The sequence below is a fragment of the Microchirus variegatus genome (assembly GCF_963457635.1).
Source record: "Microchirus variegatus genome assembly, chromosome: 3".
Lineage (NCBI taxonomy): Eukaryota > Metazoa > Chordata > Actinopteri > Pleuronectiformes > Soleidae > Microchirus > Microchirus variegatus.
This window is the reverse complement of record NC_139804.1, coordinates 14390885-14416241: the sequence shown is the minus strand read 5'-3', so window position 1 is coordinate 14416241 and position 25357 is coordinate 14390885. Positions and strand designations below refer to the sequence as shown.

At 41.3% G+C, this 25357-nt stretch overlaps 1 protein-coding gene across 1 annotated transcript; it reads right to left on the bottom strand.

The window, feature by feature from the left end:
* Positions 1-591: 591 nt before the first annotated feature.
* dmac2 (distal membrane arm assembly component 2) lies at positions 592-5161 on the bottom strand. Its single transcript, XM_083887395.1, has 6 exons — positions 5152-5161; positions 4595-4782; positions 3643-3723; positions 2385-2524; positions 1311-1473; positions 592-966 (listed from the first exon to the last, which is right to left on the bottom strand). The coding sequence occupies exons 1-6, from the start codon at positions 5152-5154 to the stop codon at positions 798-800; spliced, it is 744 nt and encodes a 247-aa protein (XP_083743521.1). The 5' UTR covers positions 5155-5161; the 3' UTR covers positions 592-797.
* Between the last annotated feature and the right edge of the window lie 20196 nt (positions 5162-25357).

Sequence of the window (25357 nt, the reverse complement as noted above, 5' to 3'; positions counted from 1 at the left end):
GTAGAAACATGGCGTCGTGGCAATGCAGTAGCGGCCCGCGACCATGTTATTTTACATGACTTTTGAAACACTACGAAAATTCAACAACGAATATTATACAGCGACTAGACAATGCAGGAGCACATAATATGTATACAAAAGTGGATTTTGGGTTATATAAACCCATAAATACTACACAGTGTCCCTTTAAATGTCACATTAAAGAAAACATTACAAGTCATTCAACAAACCCACAATAGATAAACAAAAGAAACATCTACAAACAAAATCGCCATATATTTTACCTTATACCCATTCTTCCCAATTTTTGGGTCTTCTTCAATTCACTGCAGGCTTCTACACTGCTTCAGACATACAAGGCTCACACTGGATTAAAGGATTTAGTTTCCTCACACAAGCTTGGACAGTGAAGATTACTGTATAAATACATACAGCAACACTGAAGATTGACTGCATCGCTTACTTTGTCTGTGGAAAAAAATACAACAGTGATTCATAAACATCTAAATACACTACCATAGAATGATGACATTGAACAATTCTATTTTTATTTCATATTTACATATCAACAATAAATAAAACCATCACCACATTTACAAACAAGTGCCTGGGACACAGGTGAGATGGGAAAAAACAACCCTCAGCCAAGATGTGATAACTTTTGATGTGAAATGTGATTTTCGACATTTCTATATCTAAATGTATGGAGCCAATGTCCAGTTAAATTTTTATCTATACATGGTTCACACTCCTGGATCAGTCATGAGATTCCTTTGATTCATGTCCCTGTTCATGCTCTACCTCTGCCCTTGCTCCTTCCTCTCCTCTACCCCCTCTTGACTCAGACTGAGGTCACATCCATGAGCAATTATTTGGCACTGTGGTAACATTTCCTCCAGTAGGATGATGACCAATCCAGGACTTGAAACCCCAGGTAGGGAGGATATGTCCAGATGCCGTAGCCCCCTGCAGAACACACACAATATATAAAAAAGAGACATTTTAATGTCCCACAGCCTGTTAACATTGAGGAGCTTTGACAAACACAGGGTAAATCAGATAGAGACAGCGGCCTGTGCACCTACTGTATTTATAGCTCCACTACACCCATTGTACAAACAGTTTTCCTGTGCTCCAAATAGCAAAACCTTCTTATGCTTCAAAGACATCTAATTATAAATAATATATAATAAATAAAAAATGTCTAAAAAAATAATGTTAAACAAGAATTGAAATAAAACACAGTTGTACACATAACACATGATGCTATGAGCACATGTGCTCCAAAAAATCAGTGTTTGGATAATTACTTGAGATTCCTCAGTGCAGCTAGGCCTCCTGTGGTGATGCGTGGGCAGTGAGAGATATCCAGCTCCTCCAGAGAGTCCTGGAACATATGGAGTCTGGCCAGGAACCAGTCATCCACTTCAGGACATCCTTTTAATGACAGAGTCCTGAGAGATTGCTGACCGACTGGGGGAAGACAAATCAGATTAAAAACACCGAACTCACATTATTACCATGACTCAACAGTACATGTCCTTGACAGAATACGACTGATGCTGCCTTTAATGTACATCCTAAAATTGGGCACTGGGAATGACCTCACCCCCAACTTGACTGCATTCCAGTTTAAAACCCAGGCGATTGCTCCAAGATCACAAGGGAAGCTCTGCTTCCTCCAAAATGTGATATAAATGGTCAAATAAAAATTCAATATATGGTAAAATATGTACCGTTTTCACATTTCAATACTAAAAGTGCGCTAGAACGTGATCAACTATATGACTATTTTGTTCAGAATCAGCTGTTAATCACAAACTGTCTGATGCAATTTTCTTCTCATTCATTCTCGTGGCAGCATGGTGGAATCTCAGCTTCTACTGATCTCTATGAAGCAGCACAGAATAGAGTGAGATGGTGGTTCGGATAAATGAGGTGAAATTGTAACTACCAGGGAACCTTAGCATCCGCTAGCAAGGGCAGAATTCATGTTAGAATAAATAAAATTAGCTTCCCTTGTTTCAAAGACCATCAACCTCCACTAAAGCAAACATATCCTGGGCTAGCAATTGTTAGGAATGCCAGACAATAACCAAGCAAGTTAAATTTCTTTGAGCACATTAACCGCATAGCAACATGTGCTATTTGTACGACTGATTACTGTGAAATAAATAAAACAGAAGAGCTTTTAACAGAAAAGGAGCAGTGTATGGTGTGCAATTACAAATGCAGTGGTCGCCTTATTTGTATCATAAGCTGGGGTACGTCAGGTTGATCCAAGTTTCCGAATTGAGTTCCAACAACAAATGGAAAACATCATGAGAAAATGAGTTAAGAGTAGCGGAAATGCAAGTCAGAAAGGAAAACAAAAAGCTCCGTACCAAGATTCTCCAGTCCTGTGTAGTTGATGAGAGAGTAGCTCATGTCTACCTCTTCTAGAAGTGTGTCTTTGTGATTTAAGAAGTCCCAGTTGAATTTACCCCTCCTGTCAGTATGAAACCAGTCTGACTGACCGACATACCTGAGGACATACAGCACAAGTGATCACATGAAAACTGGGAGCACATTTTATGACACAGCATGACAACAATAATGCTGCATACTTATTATTTATATTATGTTTATAGCTGCCAGAAGAAAACAATGGGTGTGTTGAGAATTTTAACTAATTTGAAAACATCAACTTTAAAGCTGCAGTTCGTAACTTTGGTGATATTTGTTGTAGTTGATGTTATTATTCTGCCTGTTTGGTCTTCATGAACGATAGTGATGTAACACTATTTGAATGCTGCATCCTTCATCCGATAACAGGCAGGGCTCTAGACTGTGAACAAAAATATTTCGACTTGAGTCGAACTGGTGTACCTAAAATTTAGTTTGTCTTTTTCTTGTATATTCCCGAATGTTTGTCAGCAAAGCCTATATTCTCTATGAACATTTGCCTGAACTTGCAAGGATGGATGACATTGTGGTTAGAAACAATGTGTCTACAGGAGCCTGCCACTAAATTTACTACCACTAGTAACTGAAGGTTTTAGACAGATATTGTTTTAAAATAGTTAAATGTTAAAAGTTACACACTACAACTTTAATACACAAGCAGCTGGTTATATAGTAGCATCACAAAGTGATTGAGTTCCCAAAGATAAAAAAAGAAGGAGACTATTTATTTCACAGGAACCATTGACACTTGATAGCTGTTGGTGTTTCGAACTGTCCAGGCTCTAGGAAACTATCAAGTTTTTATTATCATTATAAGGTTCGCACATTTAACAAACCATCAGTATATTCATCAGTTATTAAATAAACTAGAAACTTCGACAGCAACATTTTGATCGTGCCTGCTTGTTGCTGCAGCTTTGGGTGGATAGAACCTTTAAAACTTGAAGCATGCTGAGAAAGTAATATTTTTGTGGAATCAAACATTAAAACTTCAAGCCATATGAAAACAACACACAGGGTTAAACAACAACCATAGCACTGTTTTGTATGTAAAACATGTCTGTGTAGGTTGAAAATTGTGGGCAGGAAAAGAGTTTTAATTACTGTCTTAAGACACCCACACAGTATAAACAAGAAATATGCATCTGTGCATCTATACACACATGACGTGAAAAGGCCTCGAAACAATGTACTTACCTAAAGCCACCTTTTAGGCTCAAGACATAAAACGCTGAAGCTATATCCGCTCCATGAAAGTGCTTAGTGTAGCTGTAGTACCTGTGAATGTGTGGACAGAGGAAAAAAAGTCAGATAATGGTCATAATAATAATAGAAATAACTTAATAAACATTGAACCTAAGCAGGTGTAGGTTTCATTAGGTGAGCTCTTTGTTGTGGCTAAAATAGTTTTTTGCTTGAGTTTCCAAGGACAATGATGTCACAAGCTGGTTCTCTGCGCAGTATGTTCGTATACAACCAGCACTTGAAGTGGGCCGGTACCTTCCAGTACACAGTACTGGCACTTTTCACAAGATGTCAAGAGTAATTTGTTAGGGTTATCGGGTCAAATCATTATTATGTCCCAGATAAGTCATTTTCCAGGGTGCACTTCATGCCGTACTTGCGAGATTCTAGCGTTTGTTTATAGTGACTTGAGTTTTTAATTTTTGAACGAAAATCATATCCATTGGAAGAATTAACATATTTTCGCTTAGTTATATTCCCTGACTTCTAGCAACATTTGTGTCAGCATAACAGGACACCAAATACAATGGACTGTGTGGTTGAAGTTTATTTTGTTGGAAATGTTAAGGATAAATACACAAGTTAACAAAATGTGTAACTTAAGTCTAGTTTATTAACTTGGATCAAATATTTAAATAGATAGATATGTGAGCATCACATGATCTATTCTTCTGCTATCTTTTATTTTCATAATTTAGCGTGATTTAGTAATATCGATGGACATACATGCCTCATATGGATAAGTTGAGTCCTGGAATTTAATTTTTCCTATTTTACACGTGACAAACAACCACAATTAAAAAAAAAACCTAACTTGCACTTTGAAATGGATAATCTGTATTATCTAGTGGCTTATCAACTTATCAAGTTTATTTTATTTTATTCTAAACAAACCAAAACTTACGCGTTCTTCTTTTGAACCCTCCTCTTCCTCTGCTGAAACCTCCACCTCAGGAGCATCTCCACGTCATAGAAACGCTGTGTGAGAAGGAGGAGAAGCCTTGTGTGCAGAGGAGGAGACGACACGGAGCTGGAGCTCCATGGTCGCCTAGCAACAAGGAGAACTGACCGCTGGCAGCATCTGTGTAGAGACTGAACAGACAGAGTGGTGAATTTGTGTGCAGCATTTTGATGTTATTGAACGAAGAGGTTTTTTTTAAGGGTTCTTTTTTTTTTTTTTTTTTTTAAATAATAATTTAATTTTAACTTGTATGAATAAACTACTTTCCAAACGTTTGAAAATCCCGCTGACATTTTCAATCAGACGTGTGCCATTGTGTGTTAGCTAACATGAGCTACATGCAGTGTGTTGTATTAGTCCACAGCGGTTCATGAACAAAACGCTTCCGCTACAAACCTATAACATGAGCACCTGTCTATATTCTCGGTCATTTAAAAATATCACTATCTTTTAATTTGGTAAGTGTAGGAATAACTAGACTTTAGTAAAGGGTAACCTACCATCAAGTGAGCCGCCATGACAGTGCAGTTCAACAGCAAGTCGTAAAGGACAAAAGTTGATATTCGCTTTCGCGTTTTAAAAAAAATTGTTGTTCTTCTTGTCATCCACAGGATGGCGCTCAATTCACAGCCCTCGTTATGTACAGATTGAACAAAATCACATTACAACTATATTTGAATTTCTCATTTCTTATCTTATTTTATTTTTCAAGACATTTAGTAAAAACTGGAGCACATGTTGGATTAGCCTTTATTGGTACCACACTGAGGAATTTCAGTTGGTCAGAAGATGTGACAATTATAATAATAATAAGCAATACAATAAGACCTCCATGCAAAATGTCAAGACTTTTTATGCACGTTAACCCCCTCAAATATGACTGCAAAGCCATGGATATAGTAATAATGTGAAGGATAACAATAGGTTCCTCGCACAAGTTTGTGCCAGGAGCCATTTTGGCCCCTGTTCTAAAAATACATTTTATTTATAGGTGCATTTAGCACTCAAGTATACTGAACAATGAATCAAGAAAAGAACAAACAAACAATAAAAACAGGTTATACAGGTTGCAGTGCAGCTGGATAGAAAGCAATCTTAATCTTTTTGAGTGGAAGTGAATTGATAATTCTTAGTTGGAGGATAAAGTGGTATAACTGGATGGATAAATATATACATATATACATTTTATTCTTTCACCATTGCACTTTTATTCTCTTCCTTTTTGCTCTCTCATTTGTCTCCTGCTGCTAACCGAAAGCGAACACAGTGCCACAAAGAAAAAGAAAAAAAACTCAAATTTTTGTCTAATGGCTGGTTGTAAGAAAAATTACTTCAGGTTTACAGGTTTTTTCAGGTTTTGTTGTGATGTATTTTAAATTGCATTGTGTGAGTAAAAATATGAGAGAAATCTTCTTGGCACCAGCATCGAATTTGTTTTTTTCTTTAGCTCATCTTTCAGCTTACCTTAAAAAAGTGCCAGGGGCTGGAGATGCTGTTGAGTAGAAATTTAAAGCCTCTGTAATGATCTTTTGTGGTGTAGATTATAGAAGGAGAAAGTAGATGTCACTGGTTTGTATACTGTATGTGTGTGAGATGATGGCAGAGGAGGGTGCGTGCATGCACGTGTACAAATACAGTACACTTGTATATGTATGCTTGTCAGTGTAAGTCATCCTGCTGCTGTCTCTGAAAGCACTGAGCAGACACAGTCCAGCATCCCTGTAAGGAGCTCCTGTGAAATGTCTCTGTTTCTGGGCAGTATGTAAGAAAACACTGGAACCTCATTTATAAAACACCGTTTTGGTTTAATCCTGCAATTCAGTGTACACGTGTCATCACAGTTCATTTATTCATGTGGAATCTTTACAAGTATAACCTTAAATTGAGAGTTTCTTTGAAATGAAATCATGACCTTGGATCAGATTTAGCTTTAAATTGGAATATATATTTTAATCAATTGATTCCACCCCCAAAAGCAGTGGTACAATGTTAAGTCTGAGCTACAGTGACATCAGAGAAAAAAATATAGAAAGGTTGGTCTGTAATTAATAAAGGGAAGAGTTATTCAAGGACATATTTGCCAATAAAGACAAGTCATCTCAGCTGCAAAAATATGATTGGTGTCATATTTATGTAGTTTGAAAGCAGTGTAATGTGATAAAATCATAACTCAAAGGGCTTCATAGTCATGAAGTGGTAATGACGGCTGGAGACATTTAAAATGAGGCCTCTTTAAAGGTTATGTCAGGTTGAATGTGCAATGCATCACAAACTGACATTTGAATGACACACATATGAGGACTTAATAAAATAAGCAAATTCACAATGCTTACTTTCATAAGCGATACATAGAAATGGCAGAATATTCTTGAAAAGTCTGTCTACAGCATACAATTGTAAGATGTGAACATGAGTACTGAATATTACAGTCCCAATTTCCCTGTCTCACCCGAAGGTGAAGGTTTACACATTGTTTAACCCTTACAACACAGAGCAATTTGACTTATCCATTACTCAGTTTAAACACACAGTAAGGGTATAAGAATGTGCAATACAGTGTTGTATATCCTTTTTTTTTCCAGCACAACCTTGGCAGTATGATGAAAAAACTAAAAATGTTTAAAATCGGATTGAATTTGTGAAATTTGGAAATACGTCACAGTTCAAAGTTCACCTGGCTCGTTTTTATGAACAAAAAGAAAATAATCTTTATATCACTACTTAAAATGTGATATCAATTTGACTCAACAATGCATTTTTTACCGTTTTTAGCCTGAATATGTGACCTATAAACACACACACCCAGAATGTCCATACCAGGAGTTGTGTGTTATTCATATAGAAATTTACCATAGATCCACCTGCTGGAGTTCTAAGGGTTAAAGACTGTTGTGTGGGCTGTGGCCTGGCATAATGTTTTGTTTATATGTAGGTTCCTTCTCCCTGATAAAGTGTGTGTGTGTGTGTGTGTGTGTGTGTGTGTGTGTGTGTGTGTGTGTGTGTGTGTGTGTGTGTGTGTGTGTGTGTGTGTGTGTGTGTGTGTGTGTGTGTGTGTGTGTGTGTTGCTGTCTGGACTTTACAACTGCATGTCAGAATTTCTCTTTTACTTACAAGCAGTTATTTAATTGTGCTGCTGTGTATTCTCTGCTCATTCACATCCTCTGTACCTAATAAAACACATTTTACGTGTTTTCCTGTGCATGACAATGTCAGTGTTATTGTGAATACATGACATAAAATACCTCAGTGGTTATGCTTTTGCTAACAGTTAAGGTGCTGTACACTTAGAAATAAGGGTTCCAAAAGGGTCCTTCAACAAGGGCTGAGGTTCTACCTGGAACCATTTGCTTCTGAAAAACCCTTTCTTCGGGAAAGGGTCCTATCATACAATCATAGAAACAGAGGCAGAATAAGGAAAGCCACTAAGGAAATAAAATAAAGTGAAACGACCAACAATCTCTACTTCTTCTCTTTGTGGACAATAAAGAGTATTATTCTCTATCTCTATCTGTCAGTTACTCATTCACAAATACACAGACCTAAACTCTTAGAAATAAAAGTGCTAAGTAGAACCATATAAGGTTCTTTGGCTTGTCCTCATAGGAGAACCCTTTTTGGTTCCAGGTAGAACATTTTGTAAAGGTTCCATCTGGAACCCTTTTGGAGGGTTCAACCAATAACCCTTTTAAAATCCTTTCTTTGGAAAAGGGTTTTTATTTCTAAGAGTGTAGCCCAGGTTATTAACACTGCTGATAGGGTTGTAGGAGCCAAGATTCTCAACCTGGAAACAGTTTATGCTAGGGGTCTGCAACCACTATTATCAAAGAGCATTATCCTCAATTACTACCAATAACTGCTGCTAAATGTGAATCACTGTTACATCTGCCAAAACATAGTGCAAGGTGTGAACAGTCAACATGGACGCTGGTCACTCCTTAAAGTTTCCATGCATAATTTCTGCCACACCCCACAGCCTTGTCACCCAGTTTATATGTATAGGATAGTGACCCAGCGAAGTCAACTCCTCTGTTACTGGCCAAGCCCCCCCACCCTCCCAAAATTCAGCGAGGCTTCAGAAGTCAGGAAAGCGAGAGCAGCTTCAGCCCCAGGCCCCAATGGGATATCCTACAAGCTTTATAAGTATTGCCCAGGAGTCCAGAGACATCTGTGGAACCTCCTGAGAGTGGCCTGGAAGAACCAAGTCAGAGTGCAAAAGAGCTGTCACAGTTCTCATTCCGAAGGAGGCGAACTCCACCACCATCGGTGTGGTTGGACCTTGCCAACGCATATGGATCTGTGCTCCACCAACTCATCAAGTATGCCTTGGACTTTTTCAACATCCCAGTCAGCATCAGAGCCCTGATAACTAAGTACTCCAAGACCTCAAGATGTGCTGCACCCATCAGGACTTCACCACAGGCTGGCAACAGCTGGAAGTGGGTATCGCAATGGGATGCTCGATCTCTCCCATCCTATTTGTTGAAGCCTTCGAAATCATCCTCATAGGGGCAAGGAAGATGGTTAACCATCAGGTCAAAGGCTACCGCCAGTGAGAGGCAATATGGACTACATCGCCACCATCCTTCAGACAGCAGCATGTACAGCAAGACTGCTTAAGAGGATCGACAAGCTTGTGGGTTGGGCGAGGATGAAGATCAAACCCGCCAAATCACTCAGCCTGTCCTTGAGGAAAGGAGTCAGAAGCGACCATACCACCTTTGTCGCAGGCGGTGAAGAGATCCCATTGCTGGCGAGTCAACCAGTCCGTAGCCTTGGTCGGACCTAAACAGCGGACCTCTCTGATAAGAAGATGGGAAAAGTGATAAAGAAGCAGCTCGCAGATGGCCTGGATCAATCAGAGCAAGCTCCCCGGCAAGTACAAGGTATGGAGTTACCAGTTCATACTGTACCCAAGGCTGATTTGGCCTCTGAAGATGAGCGAAGTTTCTTCCTGTGAGGCAGACAAGATGGATGGGCTGGTAAATTAATTTATTAGGAAGTGGCTAGGACTGCCGAGATGCCTGTCAGATGTTGGCCTCTTCACATTGCAGCTGCCACTGCGAGCCATCGGCCTGGGATACATGCATGAGAAGGCCCGGATGGTGCTGGAGCTGAGGGAATCCCCTGGCCAACTGGTAAAAGCAGCTGGTGCCCAAATACGAACAGCGAGGAAGTGGAAAGCCCAGGAAGAGGTCGACATGGCGATCAGCAGGCTGAAACACCGTGAGGTAGTTGGCAGAGTCCAGGAGGGTCGGCCAGGCCTTGGGAGGGGCGAGACTCCCCTCTTCTGGTCAAAGGCCTCCAAGGAAGAGCGGAAAGCCATGGTGGCTGCAGAAGTGACGAGGACTGAGCAGGAGCGCCTTAACATTAAAGCGGTGTCCCAAAGCCGGCAGGGAGGCTGGATGTCATGGGAACGACACCTACGACACCTTACCTTGCCCCAGAAACCACTCCAACAGTGGTTTGGCACAGAAGAATCCTGTCCCCTCTGCGGGACTAGCAATGCAAGCCTCCAGCACATCCTGTCGGGCTGCAAGACAGCGTTATCCCAAGGCCGTTACAGGTGGCGACACACCAGGTCGTGTGGCAGAGGTGGCAGAGTCGTGCAGACAGGAGGCTAACAGCAGACCTTCCACTCCAGCGAGACATCCTATCCTGTTTGCAAGGGCAGTAGAGAATGTCAACCCTTGCAGGGTAGCGCCAACAGGCCTCTCATCTGGCGGCAAGTGGACCATGAGGGTTGACCTGGGAAAGCAGCTCCAATTCCCCAGGGAGATCGTAGAAACATCGCTCCAACCAGACCTGATCATGGTGGAGCTCACTGTCCCGTGGAAGGCATGGAAGCTGCCGAGTGGAAGTGGTCCAGGTATGCAGACCTGGCAGATGATTGCAGAGAGGCTGGTTGGAAAGCCCTTAAATGCCCTGTCAAAGTAGGAAGCAGGGGCTTCGTTGGGACCTCGACGGTTCGCCTGCTCCGTGACGGGATGAACAGGGGCAGGGCGTAGGAAAGCCATCAAAGAACTGGCGGAAAAAGGCAGCTTTTGGCTGTGGCTGAGGAGGTAGGAGTTGGGGGGCGACATAACACCTAGGGCCCCATTTGATGACCTGTTGTAGTAACAGCACTGGCCACTACTGGAGCTTGCAAGAATGGAGCCTAGGTCAGTGGAAGGTGGCAGAGCTGCATGGTATCATCGGCACTGGTCACTTACTGGAGCTAGCACAATCGGACCCAGGGTTAGTTTGAACGTGGCAGTGCTGTTTGGATTTGATAGGGGCAGTGGGACGCCAGAGCTCACCGCATAGCCTCCCGGTGTAGTGGGAGTAATAAGGCGAAACACCAACGAAGGGAGGCTCCCACCTGACGACCCCCAGAGATGTCTCAGTAGCCATTGCCCATGGGTAGGTTGAGTGACAGGTTGGGGCCTTGTAGCAGGTTCCTAGCGCTTGGCTTAGAGGGATGTTCAGAGGTGCACACTTGCACTAAGGCACCGGTGGAGGTGCGTCAGGCAGCAATGCCCAGCAGGAAGATCATCAGCCTGTATTTTCAAATAATGGATATTTATTTAAGAAATATCACGCAAGAGGGAGTGCTGTTGTCCTGAATATCAGAAATTTTAGGCATGAGGCCGCACAGTTGTACAAACACCAATTGAAGCTGCAACAGGTATGGAGTACAGAAGTATGGAGTCAGATATGTGACAAAAGTCGCGAGTGCGTAACAACACACCTTGCTAGCAAATTGCACCTTTGATTGACATCTGACATATACTTCCATTCTGTAGGTGGCAGTATGCAGTAGTGCTTCTTGAAGCTCTGAAGCCATTCTCGCCAAATGGTTCACAAAAAGGTAAGTTTCTCAAGGCTTCATGTGCAGACAAACCCCCCTGCTGGTCAAAGACTGTTAAACAGCCAGATATTAGTAGGTTATTTTAACAATTTGTAAAAAAAACTCAAGACTGTGGTATGTGCTGCACTTCTTTAACCTTGGGGTGCGACGTACTCTTGTTAAAGTACCGTATTGTTGTCATGATATAGTATATGGATTGCGTGTGAGTAAAGTGAGAGGCACTGTGAGTCGGTGGAACTGTTAACCAGACATGCCTGGACTCATGCCACTGAGAGTCTGACAACTGACCTGCGTGTGTTAGAATGTGTGAGTGTGTGCAGGGTGGTAATATATTCGTGCTGACGGTCAAGGAGGGCGCCTGGGAGAGCTGGTGTTTGATTGGGGCGTGCCACCAAGATCTGCTCCTTCCTGTTAGAGTACGCTTCACTTCCTCTCATCCTGCCCTGAGCTACTGCCTCACCATCTCACAATCACTCTGACACAATTTTTTTATTTTCTCCTTCTTCCTTCTCATTGTGTATCCTCTTTTCTACTCTCTCTCTCTCTACTGACCTTCTGTCCTTATGTTGTGTTTTTTGTTTTGTCTTCAATCTTTATTTAGATACGTCCTGTTACACTTTTCACTCTTTGTTCAGTCTTTTCTCTATCTTTTGACTTTTGTTTCACTACAGTTAGTTGTGCCCTCCCCCTTGCCTTGGTCAATTTGTCTCGCTCTGCTCTCCCTCAGAGGACCACTTTTGTTTTAACAAGTTGTCAGCCAGTTCATCATCCTCAGTAAAGCACCTCCTCACCTCTCGCTTGCAGTTTCTCTCTCCCATCACCCCTCCAGTTTCTCTCTTTCTCTCTCTAACTGCTCTACTCTTTCCATATCTGCTTTGTATTCAATCCTTAAGCAACACCCCCCCCCCCCCCACCACCACCACTTCTTCGTCCTCCTCCTCCTCAGCTGCTGCTGTCCCTGAAGACAGAGCAGAGGCAGCCAGGCAGAACAGCCAGCCTGTTCCCATGTTCTCTTACTCCAGCTCTATGGCTGCAGTCACTTTCTTAAAGGTCCCATGGCTTGAAAATTTCACTTTCAGAAGTTTAGCCTGCCTAAGATCCCCCCCCCCCCCAGTGGCTAGAAATTGTGATATGTGTAAAGCAAGCGCTGGGTATCATCCTGTGCATAAAACTATGTGCACTTATCAGTTAGTGCTGGGACTGGTTAAACCAGCACAATCCTCCGTGGACTTTTTAAAACAGTGAGCTTCACTTAGAGCTCCCCCACTAGAGAAGCCACTTTTATAACCTGTTTATATTCAACTATAATTCTTGTGTTCATCACATTTAACAGTAACTTCATGAACCAATAGTGACGATAAGACAAACAGCCTCCCCGGGAATCAGTGGTGAAGTGACCGCAGGTCTCAGTGCATCACACGGTCACAGCTCCACAGTCCACACCGTCATCAGTGTCACGATGTCCGTGACTGAACACAGTGATAAAGTGCAGCATGTCAGTCTCCTCTCCTAATTAAAACCACACAGCAGATCGTTAATACATCGATAAAATGTTTGAAAATAAATGCTAATGAGCGACGAATAAATAACTAAAACCTGCTTTGTCATAATAGTTAAAAATTGTAAATGAAACCCCCTCATTGTCTTCATTTATTCACATTTCTCATAAAGTTTTCATGTCGGACGGTTCACTAACAGCAGCGCCGTTCCCGAGACGCCACATGACCACGCTTTGTTGTGCTCGTACACAGCTGTGACGTCACTCTGGGAAATAAGAGTTGTCTGGGCTTTTTGTGGCCTTTAGGAATGTTTTCCAAATATGAAACTCCATGAATTAAAAATATAGAATGCAAAGATCTATAAAAGCCCGTGTCCATGTCTCAGGGTGTCCTGTGGACACTTTTACAGGAGTCTCTATTACTATTGTGGTCAATGGGAAAAATGCTTTTTGGGCCCCATGGGATTTTTTGTTGCAGTACCCACAGTGGCCACCATGCAAAAATTGTCTTCAAGGCAGAGGGGACGGTGCTCTATCCAGTTCATATTATACATCCATGCCACACCCCCATCCTCCAGCTTGACCTGTCTCTCTCCTCCTCATTTGCATTTTTAAAGCTACAGACAGAAACGACTTGTTTTAGGAAAGCTCATTTATGGAATGGCTCGTAGTGCCTGTAATTCTGCAACAAGGCTGAATTTCGGGAAAGAGACTACAAATTTGGGAGCCACTAAGACCAATATAAAAGTATCTGTAACGGGTGCACATTGTCTGTTGTATGTTCTGCGTTGTGTTCTATGTTGTGCAGAATGAAGGAAGGACCCGGACCACAACCAGCTATTGGTTGCTCTTTTAATGAAGACGGTGCACAAATCAACAGAAAAAGACACAAGGCTCTGTAACATACAGTCTCCTCCACACAGCAGACGAGTCTCAAGCTCCTCCTACATACATTGCTGCTACAATTTTCAGTCTTAACAGCAAAAATACCTTTAAATAAAAATGTGAAAATGAATGAAATAAATTATAAAATGTTCAATGCATTTGCAAACATGAATTCCTTCTACTTGCTTAATGCAACCAGTGTAAACACATGTAAACACTATGCCATGAATTATAATGAACATGACGCACATACCTGTACAAATCAACAGAAAAAAGACACAAGCCTACACATCCAAAACGCAGCATGTCATGGGCACTTTAAACCTCCATCACCATCTTTTACACTTTCACTCGCAAAAAATGTGTTGCTGTTTTTGTTTTTTTAATCCTCACTTCTAAAATTTGTCAACCCTCTTATTGTTCTTTTTCTTCTGTTTCCTCCTCTTGTCTTCTTATCTGTTTTTTCCACACTTCTTCTCTGCCTCTCATCCCTAAACATTTGTCCCTTCTCAAATGTCCACCCTTTGTTTCTACCATCAATAGTATGGTCCCTGTGCTTCCTCCATCTGTCTCTGCTTCCCCTCTGCTCAGCATCAAACCAAATCCTCTGTCCCCAGCACAGCTTTTATTTACTCCTTGATCGTCATCATCACCCTTCTCTCGTACTGTTTTAATGTCAGATATAGGGTTCATGTTTATGGTATTCTTTTTTTCCCAATGTCTGTCGGACCATGCAGCTTCCTGGAGAACGCTGGGGACCAAAGTGCCAGTCAGGGCCTGCCCAGCCAAGCTGGAACCTGACACATGCTTACAGGATAGCGCATCAGCATTCTTATTGTTGCTGGGCATCCCATCTCTGCTCTGTTGCCCCCAGTTTAGCAGACTGGAGATAATTCAATGAGTTGTTGCCTGTAAAGATCACACACTTGCCGGTATCTCTGCCAAACAGGAGCATCATCAAGAAGAGCTATAACATGCGAGATAAGGTCTGTGCAGCCCAAGACACCATCATAGGCTGAAAAGATGGAACAGTAATTGCGCAGTCAACACCTCACCTCCCTCTGCTCCTGCTCAGCCAATGCTGACAGGTCTATGGACTCAACCCCATCAGGCGCAGGACTGGCTGCAGGAAACCCAAGCTGTGATGGACCTCACCTCTGTGACCCCAGTAGCTAGACCACCTGCGCACCACTCAACGCACCAAGGCAAGTTCGCGAGTATAGAAGAATTTCGGGTCCTACCAAAATTGACCACTGGAATGTGAGCCGTACCCTGGGATGTTTTAACAAGGCAGGGAGATGCAAGCAGCCCAACTGGCAAACCGGACACCAAGGGCTCAAGCAAGGCAGCCTGAACAGAGCCTGTGTGGGACAAGTGCTGGCAACCAGTTACATGACCCCACCAGGTATACACAATGTCTGTCTACCTCGAACCCTCACAGTGCCAGCAAGATATTTTGAGCAACCAACTGGTGGCACTTCTGCAAGGCTTCCACAACTGGGTTTGACACCTGTGACACCGATGGAAGGTCAAACAGGGAGGCACAATAAGTCCCACAGAACTCTCGATAGCATCGGGGAAGGATATTCATCCTCAAGATCCCAGGAACAGATGATACCGCTCCTGACTACCAGAACCCCACATTGGGGCATGACCTTACCACACAGGGCTACATCCAGCTCCAGATAGCCGATGTAGGGTATAGCGATGACCCCAGTTTGCAAACTGCTCAAGGAAATAACTTTCCGTAATGGTGGACACCATGGACCCAGTGTCCACTAAGCAAGCGGCAGTGACTCCACTGATCAAGATGTTAATGTTCGGTCAAGACAACATTAACCGATCAATCACAGCGTCCTTTGAGCCTGTAAGCTCTCCATCTGAGCGGTGGCTCGGAAACTCAGTGAGTGTCAGTTTTCTGACAGGGGAACGTAATGGGCAGCACGGGCGATGGAACCAGTGACCAAGTTTGCACGAGCCCAAGGAGAAGCCCATTTTGCCCCACACTCTCAAGCAAAATGGATCTTACAATGGAATGCGAGGAGTATACTGGCAAATGGACAGGAGTTTAAGCAAGATATTCCATACAGGAAGAAGGGGGGGATCAGGAATATATAGTGGTGGAAGTGTGGGAGAGAGAGGAGAAGATGGTTATAATGAATTATTATAATCCATGCAAAAGGTTGGAGTTAGATCGATAATTGACAATACAGACAAAAAATAATATAGTGTGCGGATTTTAATGCTCATAGCTCAGTGTGGAGGGCTTACAAAATAACTCAAATGGGAAAGTAGTAGAAGAGTTGATGGATGAAAGGAACTTGGTATGTATGAATGATGGGAGAGGAACTAGGATGAATGTAACTACAGGTGATGAGTCAGCATTAGATATAACACAAGTGTCAAGTGCAATTGCTGGAGTAAGTAGTTGGGAAGTCTGGACGTCCACTGTAGTTAGTGATCACTACCCAGTGTCAAGGAGAGAGAATGGGGGGAAGTACGAGTGAACAAATACCAAAGTGGGTATTTGCAAAGGCAAAATGGGGTTTCAAGAGTGTGTGAGTGAGGAAGAACTGACAAGAGTTGATGTTTCAGGAGATATAAAGGAGATGAATGAGAACATAACTTCAGGAATTCTAAGGTCAGCAGAGGGAGCTATTACCGGGAGTAAGAATAACATAAATAGGAAACTGGAACCATGGTGGACAGAGGAATGTCGGCAGGCTGTTAAAAGTAGAAACAGAGCATTTAAACAACTTAAAAGAACCCATAGCATGCAGCAGCTAATCTAGTATAAGAAGGCACAGGCAATAGTGAAAAGAACAATACGCCAGGCCAAGAGGGCAACCTGGAGAGAGTTTTGGGGAAAAATAGGTGATAGAAAGGTATGGGATTATCCAGACATGACTTGTGGGGAGGAGACTGCAGTTTCTAACAAGGATAAGGCGGAAATGATGGTTAAGTCATTTGCAAGAATACATGGCACAGGAAATCTATCCGAAGAGGAGAGATGCAACAATGAGTCAGTATCCAGGTGTGCTAAAACATTATTAGAGAGAGAATTATTAAAGCTGCTGCAACTGTATGTATGTATGGAAAGAGGGACGTTTACCAAGTGCCTGTAAATAAGCAGTAGTGGTAATGAGAGTAAGGTTAGGGCACTGTGCACTGTCATTTAAATTGGTAGGGAAGCATCAGACAGGACTGTGTGAGGTGCCAGGAAGAGGAGGAATCTGTGGAACATGTACTTTTGAGGTGTAAGGCATATAAGGCATATAGACAGGTGATGAATCATGATCTAAGGAACTTAGGGGATCAAGAATTTAACTTAAAGGGAGTAATGGAAATTAGTGAGAAAGCACAAGTCAGCATAGTAGTGAAGTTCTTAAGGGATTCAGGGCTATTTTATAGGATATAAGGTAGGATAGAATTGGGGAAAATATATAGGGTAAGAGTGTGAACGCGAGTGTATATTGTGAGCATGGCCTATTTTCTGCTTCACACTCCAGAGCAGAAGGGGGCGGTAATGCACCTATAGATGGATGCCAACCACCGTAAAACAAAAAGAAGAAGCAGATGATGGTCACGAGGGAGCTGAAGCCAACCTAAAATAGGTCGAAAGGGATGGTCACACCCGGGACAGGTCACCTGTCTATCATAGGGCCAACAGACAGAGATAAACAACCACTCAAACCTACACAGTTAATGTAGAGTGTCCAATTAACCAATTCTGTCCAATTCTGCATGTTTTTGGACTGTGGGAGAAAATCATACAATATTCTATAATATTATTACTATTACATCTAATGTACTTCATGTAAAGTTCGATAATCCAGTTATTCCCAATCCAAAAATCAGGTCCCCAGTAACAAGACAAGTCCTGAGGCTGTTAATGGGCGAGGCTTTTTTCACCATCTCATGTTGTTTTGATCTCAAACAGGTCATGATTATCCAAAACGAGTTGAATCAGTAGCAACTGGACTTGTAGTTTTTTGAGGACATTGTCTTCCATTTCAATATCTCCCGACTGAATCCAGGCAAAAAAAGGACTCAGCAGTTTCTCCCTGTTCCCTGCCCTTCTCTTTCCTGCTTTCTCGGTCCATTCAGCTGTGAACTCAGGAGTGGCTCCTCGTGTTTACCCTCTTGAGGTCTGGAATCATCATTTTGTGCTTTTATCCAAAGTGGTATTCAAGCCTTTGGCTCTGTCGCACTCTGCTACACACTCTGCTTCACACTGTGTGTGAATGAGTGATTGGCAAAACTGTATTGTAGGCAGCTTTGAGACCTCAATAAACTGAATGTGTTTCCCCCTGCATCCACCAGCATTCTGGGTCCTATACATCTAGTCATATTGATAACGGCGACCTTGAGTGTCATCAAAGGTGCCTCCAAATATAATGCATTATTATTATTATTATTATTATAACACTAAGGCAGGGTTCTCAAACTCAAATGACCTTCAAGTCTGGTCAGGAGGGGGCCAGTCAAGTGGAAAAAAAGGCAAACTGTATCTGTTCAGTCAAAGTGGGCGATATGACATTCCATCATGATATAGCATTAATGACATCTATGACAATTAATTTTAAAATAAAACACATTTATGACACCAAATATCAGAAACAGATTTAGGTGCTGGGCTGCGTGAAACAGATTCCGGGCTGCAAGTTTGAGACCTCTGCTATAAAGACTTTATTATCACATTTCATTTGTACAATATGTAATGAATAATTATTTTTTATTTAACTTGTATCTTTTGATATAAATTATTACTTATATTCACAAGAGGAATATAATGAAGGAAAAGAGAGGAATTGTCAGGAATAGAATAGTCTCAATAGTCGTTCTCATGGTAAAGCAATTGATTGAGAGCTGCATTTAAACCCTAGAGTTGAGTCACTGTATTTTATCGGCATCACTCTATTGGATTGTTTCTACCACAGATATGTGTGAGTTCTACTTCTTCACATGTCTACACGTGTATGTCACTACACTCTTAGAAATAAAAGTGCTAAGTAGAACCATATAAGGTTCCTCGGCTTGTCCTCATAGGAGAACCCTTTTTGGCTCCAGGTAGAACCTTTTTATAAAGGTTCCACCTGGAACCCTTTTTGGAGGGTTCCACCAAGAACCCTTTTAAAACCCTTAATTCAGGAAAGGGGTTTTAACGGGTTCTCTGGATCAAAATGGTTCTTACTGGAACCATTGGTGTTACCAAGAACCCTTGAAAAACCCTTTCTTCGGGAAAGGTTTTTTTTTAGAAGCAAATGGTTCCAGGTAGAACCTCAGCCCTTGTAGAAGAACTCTTTGGAACCCTTATTTCTAAAAGTGTATGATAGTGTTTTGACAGCTTGTGGAGCTTTTGGCTTTTGAGAAAAGGAGGCTGATGATAGCCCTTTCCTGGTAGCTGAATTTAGGCACAATGATTATAACATTTAAAGTGAGGAAAAGATCATGTTTTCTTCAACTCGCTTGTCCTACTCACAAACTTTCGTTACATTCACAAAGCTCATGAGCTGCTAGCATTGTTGCCTCACAGCTAGAAAGTCACTGGTTTGAATCCCGGTTTGGCCAAGTGCCTTTCTACGGAGTTTGCATGTTCTGTCTGTGTATGGTTTTCTCCAGCTGCTCTGGTTTCCTTCCTTGTTTTCTCAATCCATGCATTGCAGGTGTCTTACTTCCAAGTCAATGGAAATTCTCAAAAAGTAAAGAAATTTTTGTATGAGGTGAAAACATGAACCTGGACTATGAATGAAGGTCCTGCTTATATTATCATGAAGATGTTGATGAATGATGATTCACATAGAGGGAATTCAATAGTTATAAGGGTGTATTGATCCTTATGAGGACAGGGGTCATTTTGGGTAATGACAGTGGTGTTTCAAATGGTAGTGGTGGTAATGGATAATATGATGATGGGAGAGAGAGAGAGAGAGAGAGAGAGAGAGGAGTGGCTGTCATGGGTGTAGAGGATGACGAAGAGAAGAAATGATGGGGATCATAAAGGCTGCAGCGGTGATGATGATCACACACCAGCTCAGTGCTCTCCAAAGTATTAGTCACAGCCCACTGGTGGATCTTCAAACTGGGCTTTAAAAATTCTACCATTCATCAAATTAATTCAAGTAAATGGTATTTTGTTCTGGGGAAAACAATCTAGAGTAAATGTGATTTCTCATTTTGTTTTTCACATAGGGCTTCTCAGTAAATATGGTAATCATTTTTTGTGTTGTGCAGGAAAGTAATCAAAGGATATATGTGTATATCTACACACACACACACATATATACATATATTCTGTATATATATACTGCAAATTGTGTATGTGTGTGTGAGTGTCTGTTTACAATGAATGCACAAATCATGCACATGCAGCAAAAATATACAATACATGTGTATGTATGGTTGTATGTTGTATTTTACTAAACATTTCTGTGATATGGTCTTGTGCACCCCCATGCATTTGTAGGTCCAACCCCCACCCACCCTTCTTAGCAAGGTCACATGTTGCCTGTGCTGGACTGGGATTGAAGGCTTGTTGCCACAGTGATAAGCCAGCCGGTAATATCTCTAAGCACAGCCAGGATTAATCTGTCGACAGATGGTTGGCTGCTCAACGTCACACGAGCACGCGCGCACACCCACACACACACTCGCCCCCCCCCCCCAACCCCCACCCCCACCCACCCACTCATCCACCTACCACATAAACACACACCCACACAGCTCCAAGCAGTTATCCTTTTAAGGACTTTCATTGACTTTCAATCATTTGGACAGTGTTGTCCTTAACCTTAACCATAACCATTAACATATCCTCCTGACTACCAGTAGTTCAAATTGGTCCTCTGTGGAGGACATGTGTAAATCTGAATATCTCCCACCCACTGCATACTGCCTTACAAAGATTGGGGAATTTTTTTAAATAATTGTGATTGGACAATATTTTTTTTCCTGCTAGTCAGGAGGTTAACCATAACCTAATCAAGGCCAGGTTTTGCCTTTATTAGGTTACGGTTGAATTTAGACCTACTCTAACCTTAACCGCACCTACTACCATAATTATATCCTATCCACACAACATGTCTTAACCTTAAAATGTAATAATTTACATTATGGAGACTTGCTTTTTGTCCCCCATAAGGAAGAGAAGTACCTATAATATGACTGTGTAAAGAGATGTAGGTCCCCACAACATACCCGTAACATACATACACACACACAGATGCACATGCATGCACATCATAAATCTGCAGACACAGGGCCAGTTCAGGCTGGATGGAACATTCAAGATTTTATTCAGTCTTTACATACAGAATATACAGTGAACCTTCAGTGAAAGTCCATCAGGTACACCATAAAATCTGTGGTCCAAAACAACAGATTTTCAGATGAAGATTACAAAGCATGAGCGTGTGTGTGTGTGTGTGTCAGTTACTCCTTGTTTTCGTTCTGTTTTTTCATGTGTGCAGATCACTGTCAAAGTACTTCCCTTTCTGATTCTGTAAATATCGATCACCACTACGAGATGCCAAACGTTGGCTAAACTTGACATCCGCCCACCCCTCCTCTGACAGAACATTGTTCAGGTTTCATCGCTTTCTCCTCATTGACCGACACATACTGGTGTAAAGCGGTCTAAGCTCATGAGTCGCTGCTCTTGAAGACGTGAAAAGTGGACATTCAGAACTTCAGAGCAACACCTGAAGCAATAGCGCTCACATCCTCATTCTCAGTGACGGTACTGGTGAGAGAGGGAATTGTCAATTGGTGGTATGAATTCCATTCTGCATGTCTGGATCTGCCACTCAGCATAATAAACTAAGTACAAAAATATTAACATCATGACATAATATCACAGAGAGGTTGAGAGGTCCTGTCATGAAACCTGAAATAGTATAATGATCAAAGCCACAGGAAATCTGAGTGGCCTGTGGCAGGAGGAGGGAGCCATTTTACTTCAAGATAAATTAAAATTGAAGCTGAACATCTGGATAACAGGAGCTCTACATCTCATTTTTGCATTTAATTAAACACAGAACAAAGCTTTTCATTTGGAACAGGACGTGTAATTTTCGCTTTTAACGCAAAAATGATGACCTCATCGATTACATTTCAGCGTGATTCATCTTGGCTTCAACTCGTGCATTTTGTACTCTTTCACGGTAATGTGTCAAGTCATGTTTAAAGGCTTTTTCTTTTCTTTTTTTTTAACTATGGCTTTTTAGGTTGTCATAAAGAAGAAGAAGCCTTTGGATTTGCTGCATAGATGGGCGCTTCCAAACCTTCCACCAAACAGCCCATAGGATTGGCTACATACTGTGATTACTAAGTTATTCTAAGGTCCTTCTGGCAGCAGTGTTCAGAGTAATGTCGTTATTGAGCTTGGTGTTAATGAGATAAACATTTCCATTTCCTGAGAAATCAAACAGGATCTCACTGTTAAGTTAAAGTGTTGTTGAGAATGATATATTTTGCCTGCTATAGGCTTTTGTGGACATGTTAGTAACAGTCAAGGGTAATGCTGCGGTCACACCAGATGTGAATTTTCACCACAAGATATTTTTTGTGCAATTTTTGTGTGCATTTACGTTCATTAAAAAGCACCAAAGTGCTACAAATAACAAATACAACATTTCAAAACCAAGACCAAGTTCTTCTGTGACTTCTTCTTCTCCTTCTTCTTTTCTCCGTAGATAAAAACTGCTGGTGTTGTATACTAAAGCTCTGGGTGTGAACACAGAGAGACGTTTTTCCTCCGTTGTGATCCAGCTGAATCTGGATGGCTGCCGGACATGGAGAATCTAAAACCCTGATCGGTTTTTCGCACGATGCACTTGCATCTGTGCATTGGCTTTGTAAGTAAATGTGAAAAGTTCATGCCTGGTGTAACTGCAGCATAAGAGTGTGATTTTTACAAAGTTCGAGTTACAATTTTCTTGTAGTGTTGCAGTGCTTATCAAAGATAAGGGAATGTTTCTGAATTCATGTTGTTTTTTTGCTCAGTAGCACCAACTGGAAAATAATGGTATTTTATCACGGGCTGAGTTACTTACAGCACGAGGGTGTATGGTAATGACGAGTATGCTGATATCATTTCTATAAAATTGACCTTGTATATGTTTGAGTAAAAACTGGATTATTTTTCTTTACTAGAAAAGACTGATGTAAAAGATCAGCATGTTTGGCTTTCCTGAGGCTGCTGTCTGTGTACTGTAATCAAATAAACAGAGGATTAAGCCTCTGTATTATTGGAAAGTTGTAAATTGTTAATTTGATATTGTTCTGGTGTCTGACATCTCATGGTGCGAGCATTTATAATCCTGTGTACCCTGTGTTATACAATAGATCATTTGACGGATATTCTGAAGGAATAAAATACCCTCTACATAGTATAAAGGATAAAGGTATATGTGCAAATTTCTTAACATAGTCAATGGTCTTTATGTTGTGTTTTCTTAAAAATATATTGGCAGTTGTAGCTGAGACCGAAGAACTCTAGGCAGTATTATCATCACTGAGTTATTGTCCACCTGGTTCTGCACTGTACGTAGAACTGGGAAAGTAGAATATACACACTTTGCAGCAAGACATAATCATTTTCCTCTGTAGTTTGGACTAGAAAAGTCTCTCTTTCAAGAATATGTTGAAGAAAAGATAGAAACATGCTGATTCTAGCAAATACTCATGCAGTTAAAATTTTTCAAAATTTTCACTTTGGCAAGGGAGGAAATGTAACATTTTCTGCTAGTCTTACATTTGAATACTCTAACCTTGATTTTACACATTGCAAAAAGCTTTTGTTCCTTTACATAGAAAAACCAAACATTTGTATATGTGACTGCACGAAAAGAGCAACAGACAACAAAATGAATCCACAAGTCAAAAAGATATGAGCAAATGAGAAAAAAAAGCAAGTTGCATAATTCATTTTCACATTGACAAATACAAAAGCAGACAGTGGAGAGTAGTGGACTGGAGGATTATTTTGGGTTTGCTTCTCCTTTGGAGTGTTGTCGCTGACTTTAGTGCTGTATGAGTTGTGAGTCACTAATGAACACTGGATAAATAAAACCAGGTCACATTTAGGGCCCTCAAGGTCCTCATATTGTTCCTGACCTCAATGAAACCAGACAGGGTGACAGGACCCAAAGGAGTATAATGTGAACTCACACTACTCTTCTTACATTCATCCTGGTTTTTCCCTCACATGAATGTATGCTGGCCATGTGTGTATGTTCCATTCACTAAAAATAGTACTCACATTGACCTATACTATGTGGAGATTGGATCAGAGCTGCACTGTGCAGTGACTCCAGCAGGAGCTGTGTATAGCTCAGTACATCGGCTTGGCCTTTAAGCTCAAGGTCAGTGTTTAAGCCGTCAGCACAAGCTAGCTGTTGGAAGCCAAGACTCTGACTCTGTTATTTGACATTCTATTGTGCCAGTGTCCCTCCTGGTGCATTCAGTGAACTGCACTGAGCCCCATGGAGATCCTCAGCAGAAACTAGATATGTGGATAACCACATAAGAATGACCAAACACAACGTTGGGGGATTTCTACATCTACTGTTGCACCTACTGTAGCTTTATCTGAAATGGATACATGTTGCTCACAGTAATAATTATTGTCATGTTCTACCCAGAGCAACCACAGTCTGGAGGTTCCAGAAAATGGATGTTTTAAGTGACAGAAAACGTTTATTATGGTATGGTTGTAGAGGTACTGACCAATAGTCTGCTAAAGTTTATACATACATATATATATATATATATGTATATATACATATACACATGTCATATCAGCATTTTATCCACATAGAAACAATGTTTTGGGAGCTGTGAAAAGCACTTTTTTGAAAACGGGTCCCAGAGTGGCCAACCAATACACTACTTTAGAAAAAAAACGATGATGTCATAATTCCACCTCTTGCCATTTTTGTGCAGTTTGTTAGGTCTTTTAACTTCCTTATAACTTTTATTTTATTAATCACCCTGGCTTTGTTCATCTCTGTTTGGTTTGTGTGATTGCATGCATTGTAATGCCTACTTATTGCAATGAAGCTTTATTTAAAAAACAAAATGTGTATACTCTGCACATGCCTTTTTTTTCAGCCTGTAGCCATCACTACAGGCTGTGACAAACCCAGCGATCCAGAGGGATCCTGGCATTTAAAGGCTTTTTACTTTTTATTCTTTGTCATTATGTATTATGTTTTGTAAACTGTGGGCTATATAAATAAAAATTGATTGATTGATTGATTGATTATAGCTGAAGATGAACTTCTGTTGAGTGCCGTTTGGTACAACATGTCTGCCATGAAAATAATGAATGAAATCAAAGCATTATACAAATGCTGTGAGAGGGCAACATGAGCACATTAACTCTAGTGTTGAGCTACATACGGCTGTTCAGTTTGCAGTGGAGACTCAGCTGTTGTTAAGATTAAACACAGACCACTACTCTGCAAGAAAGTGT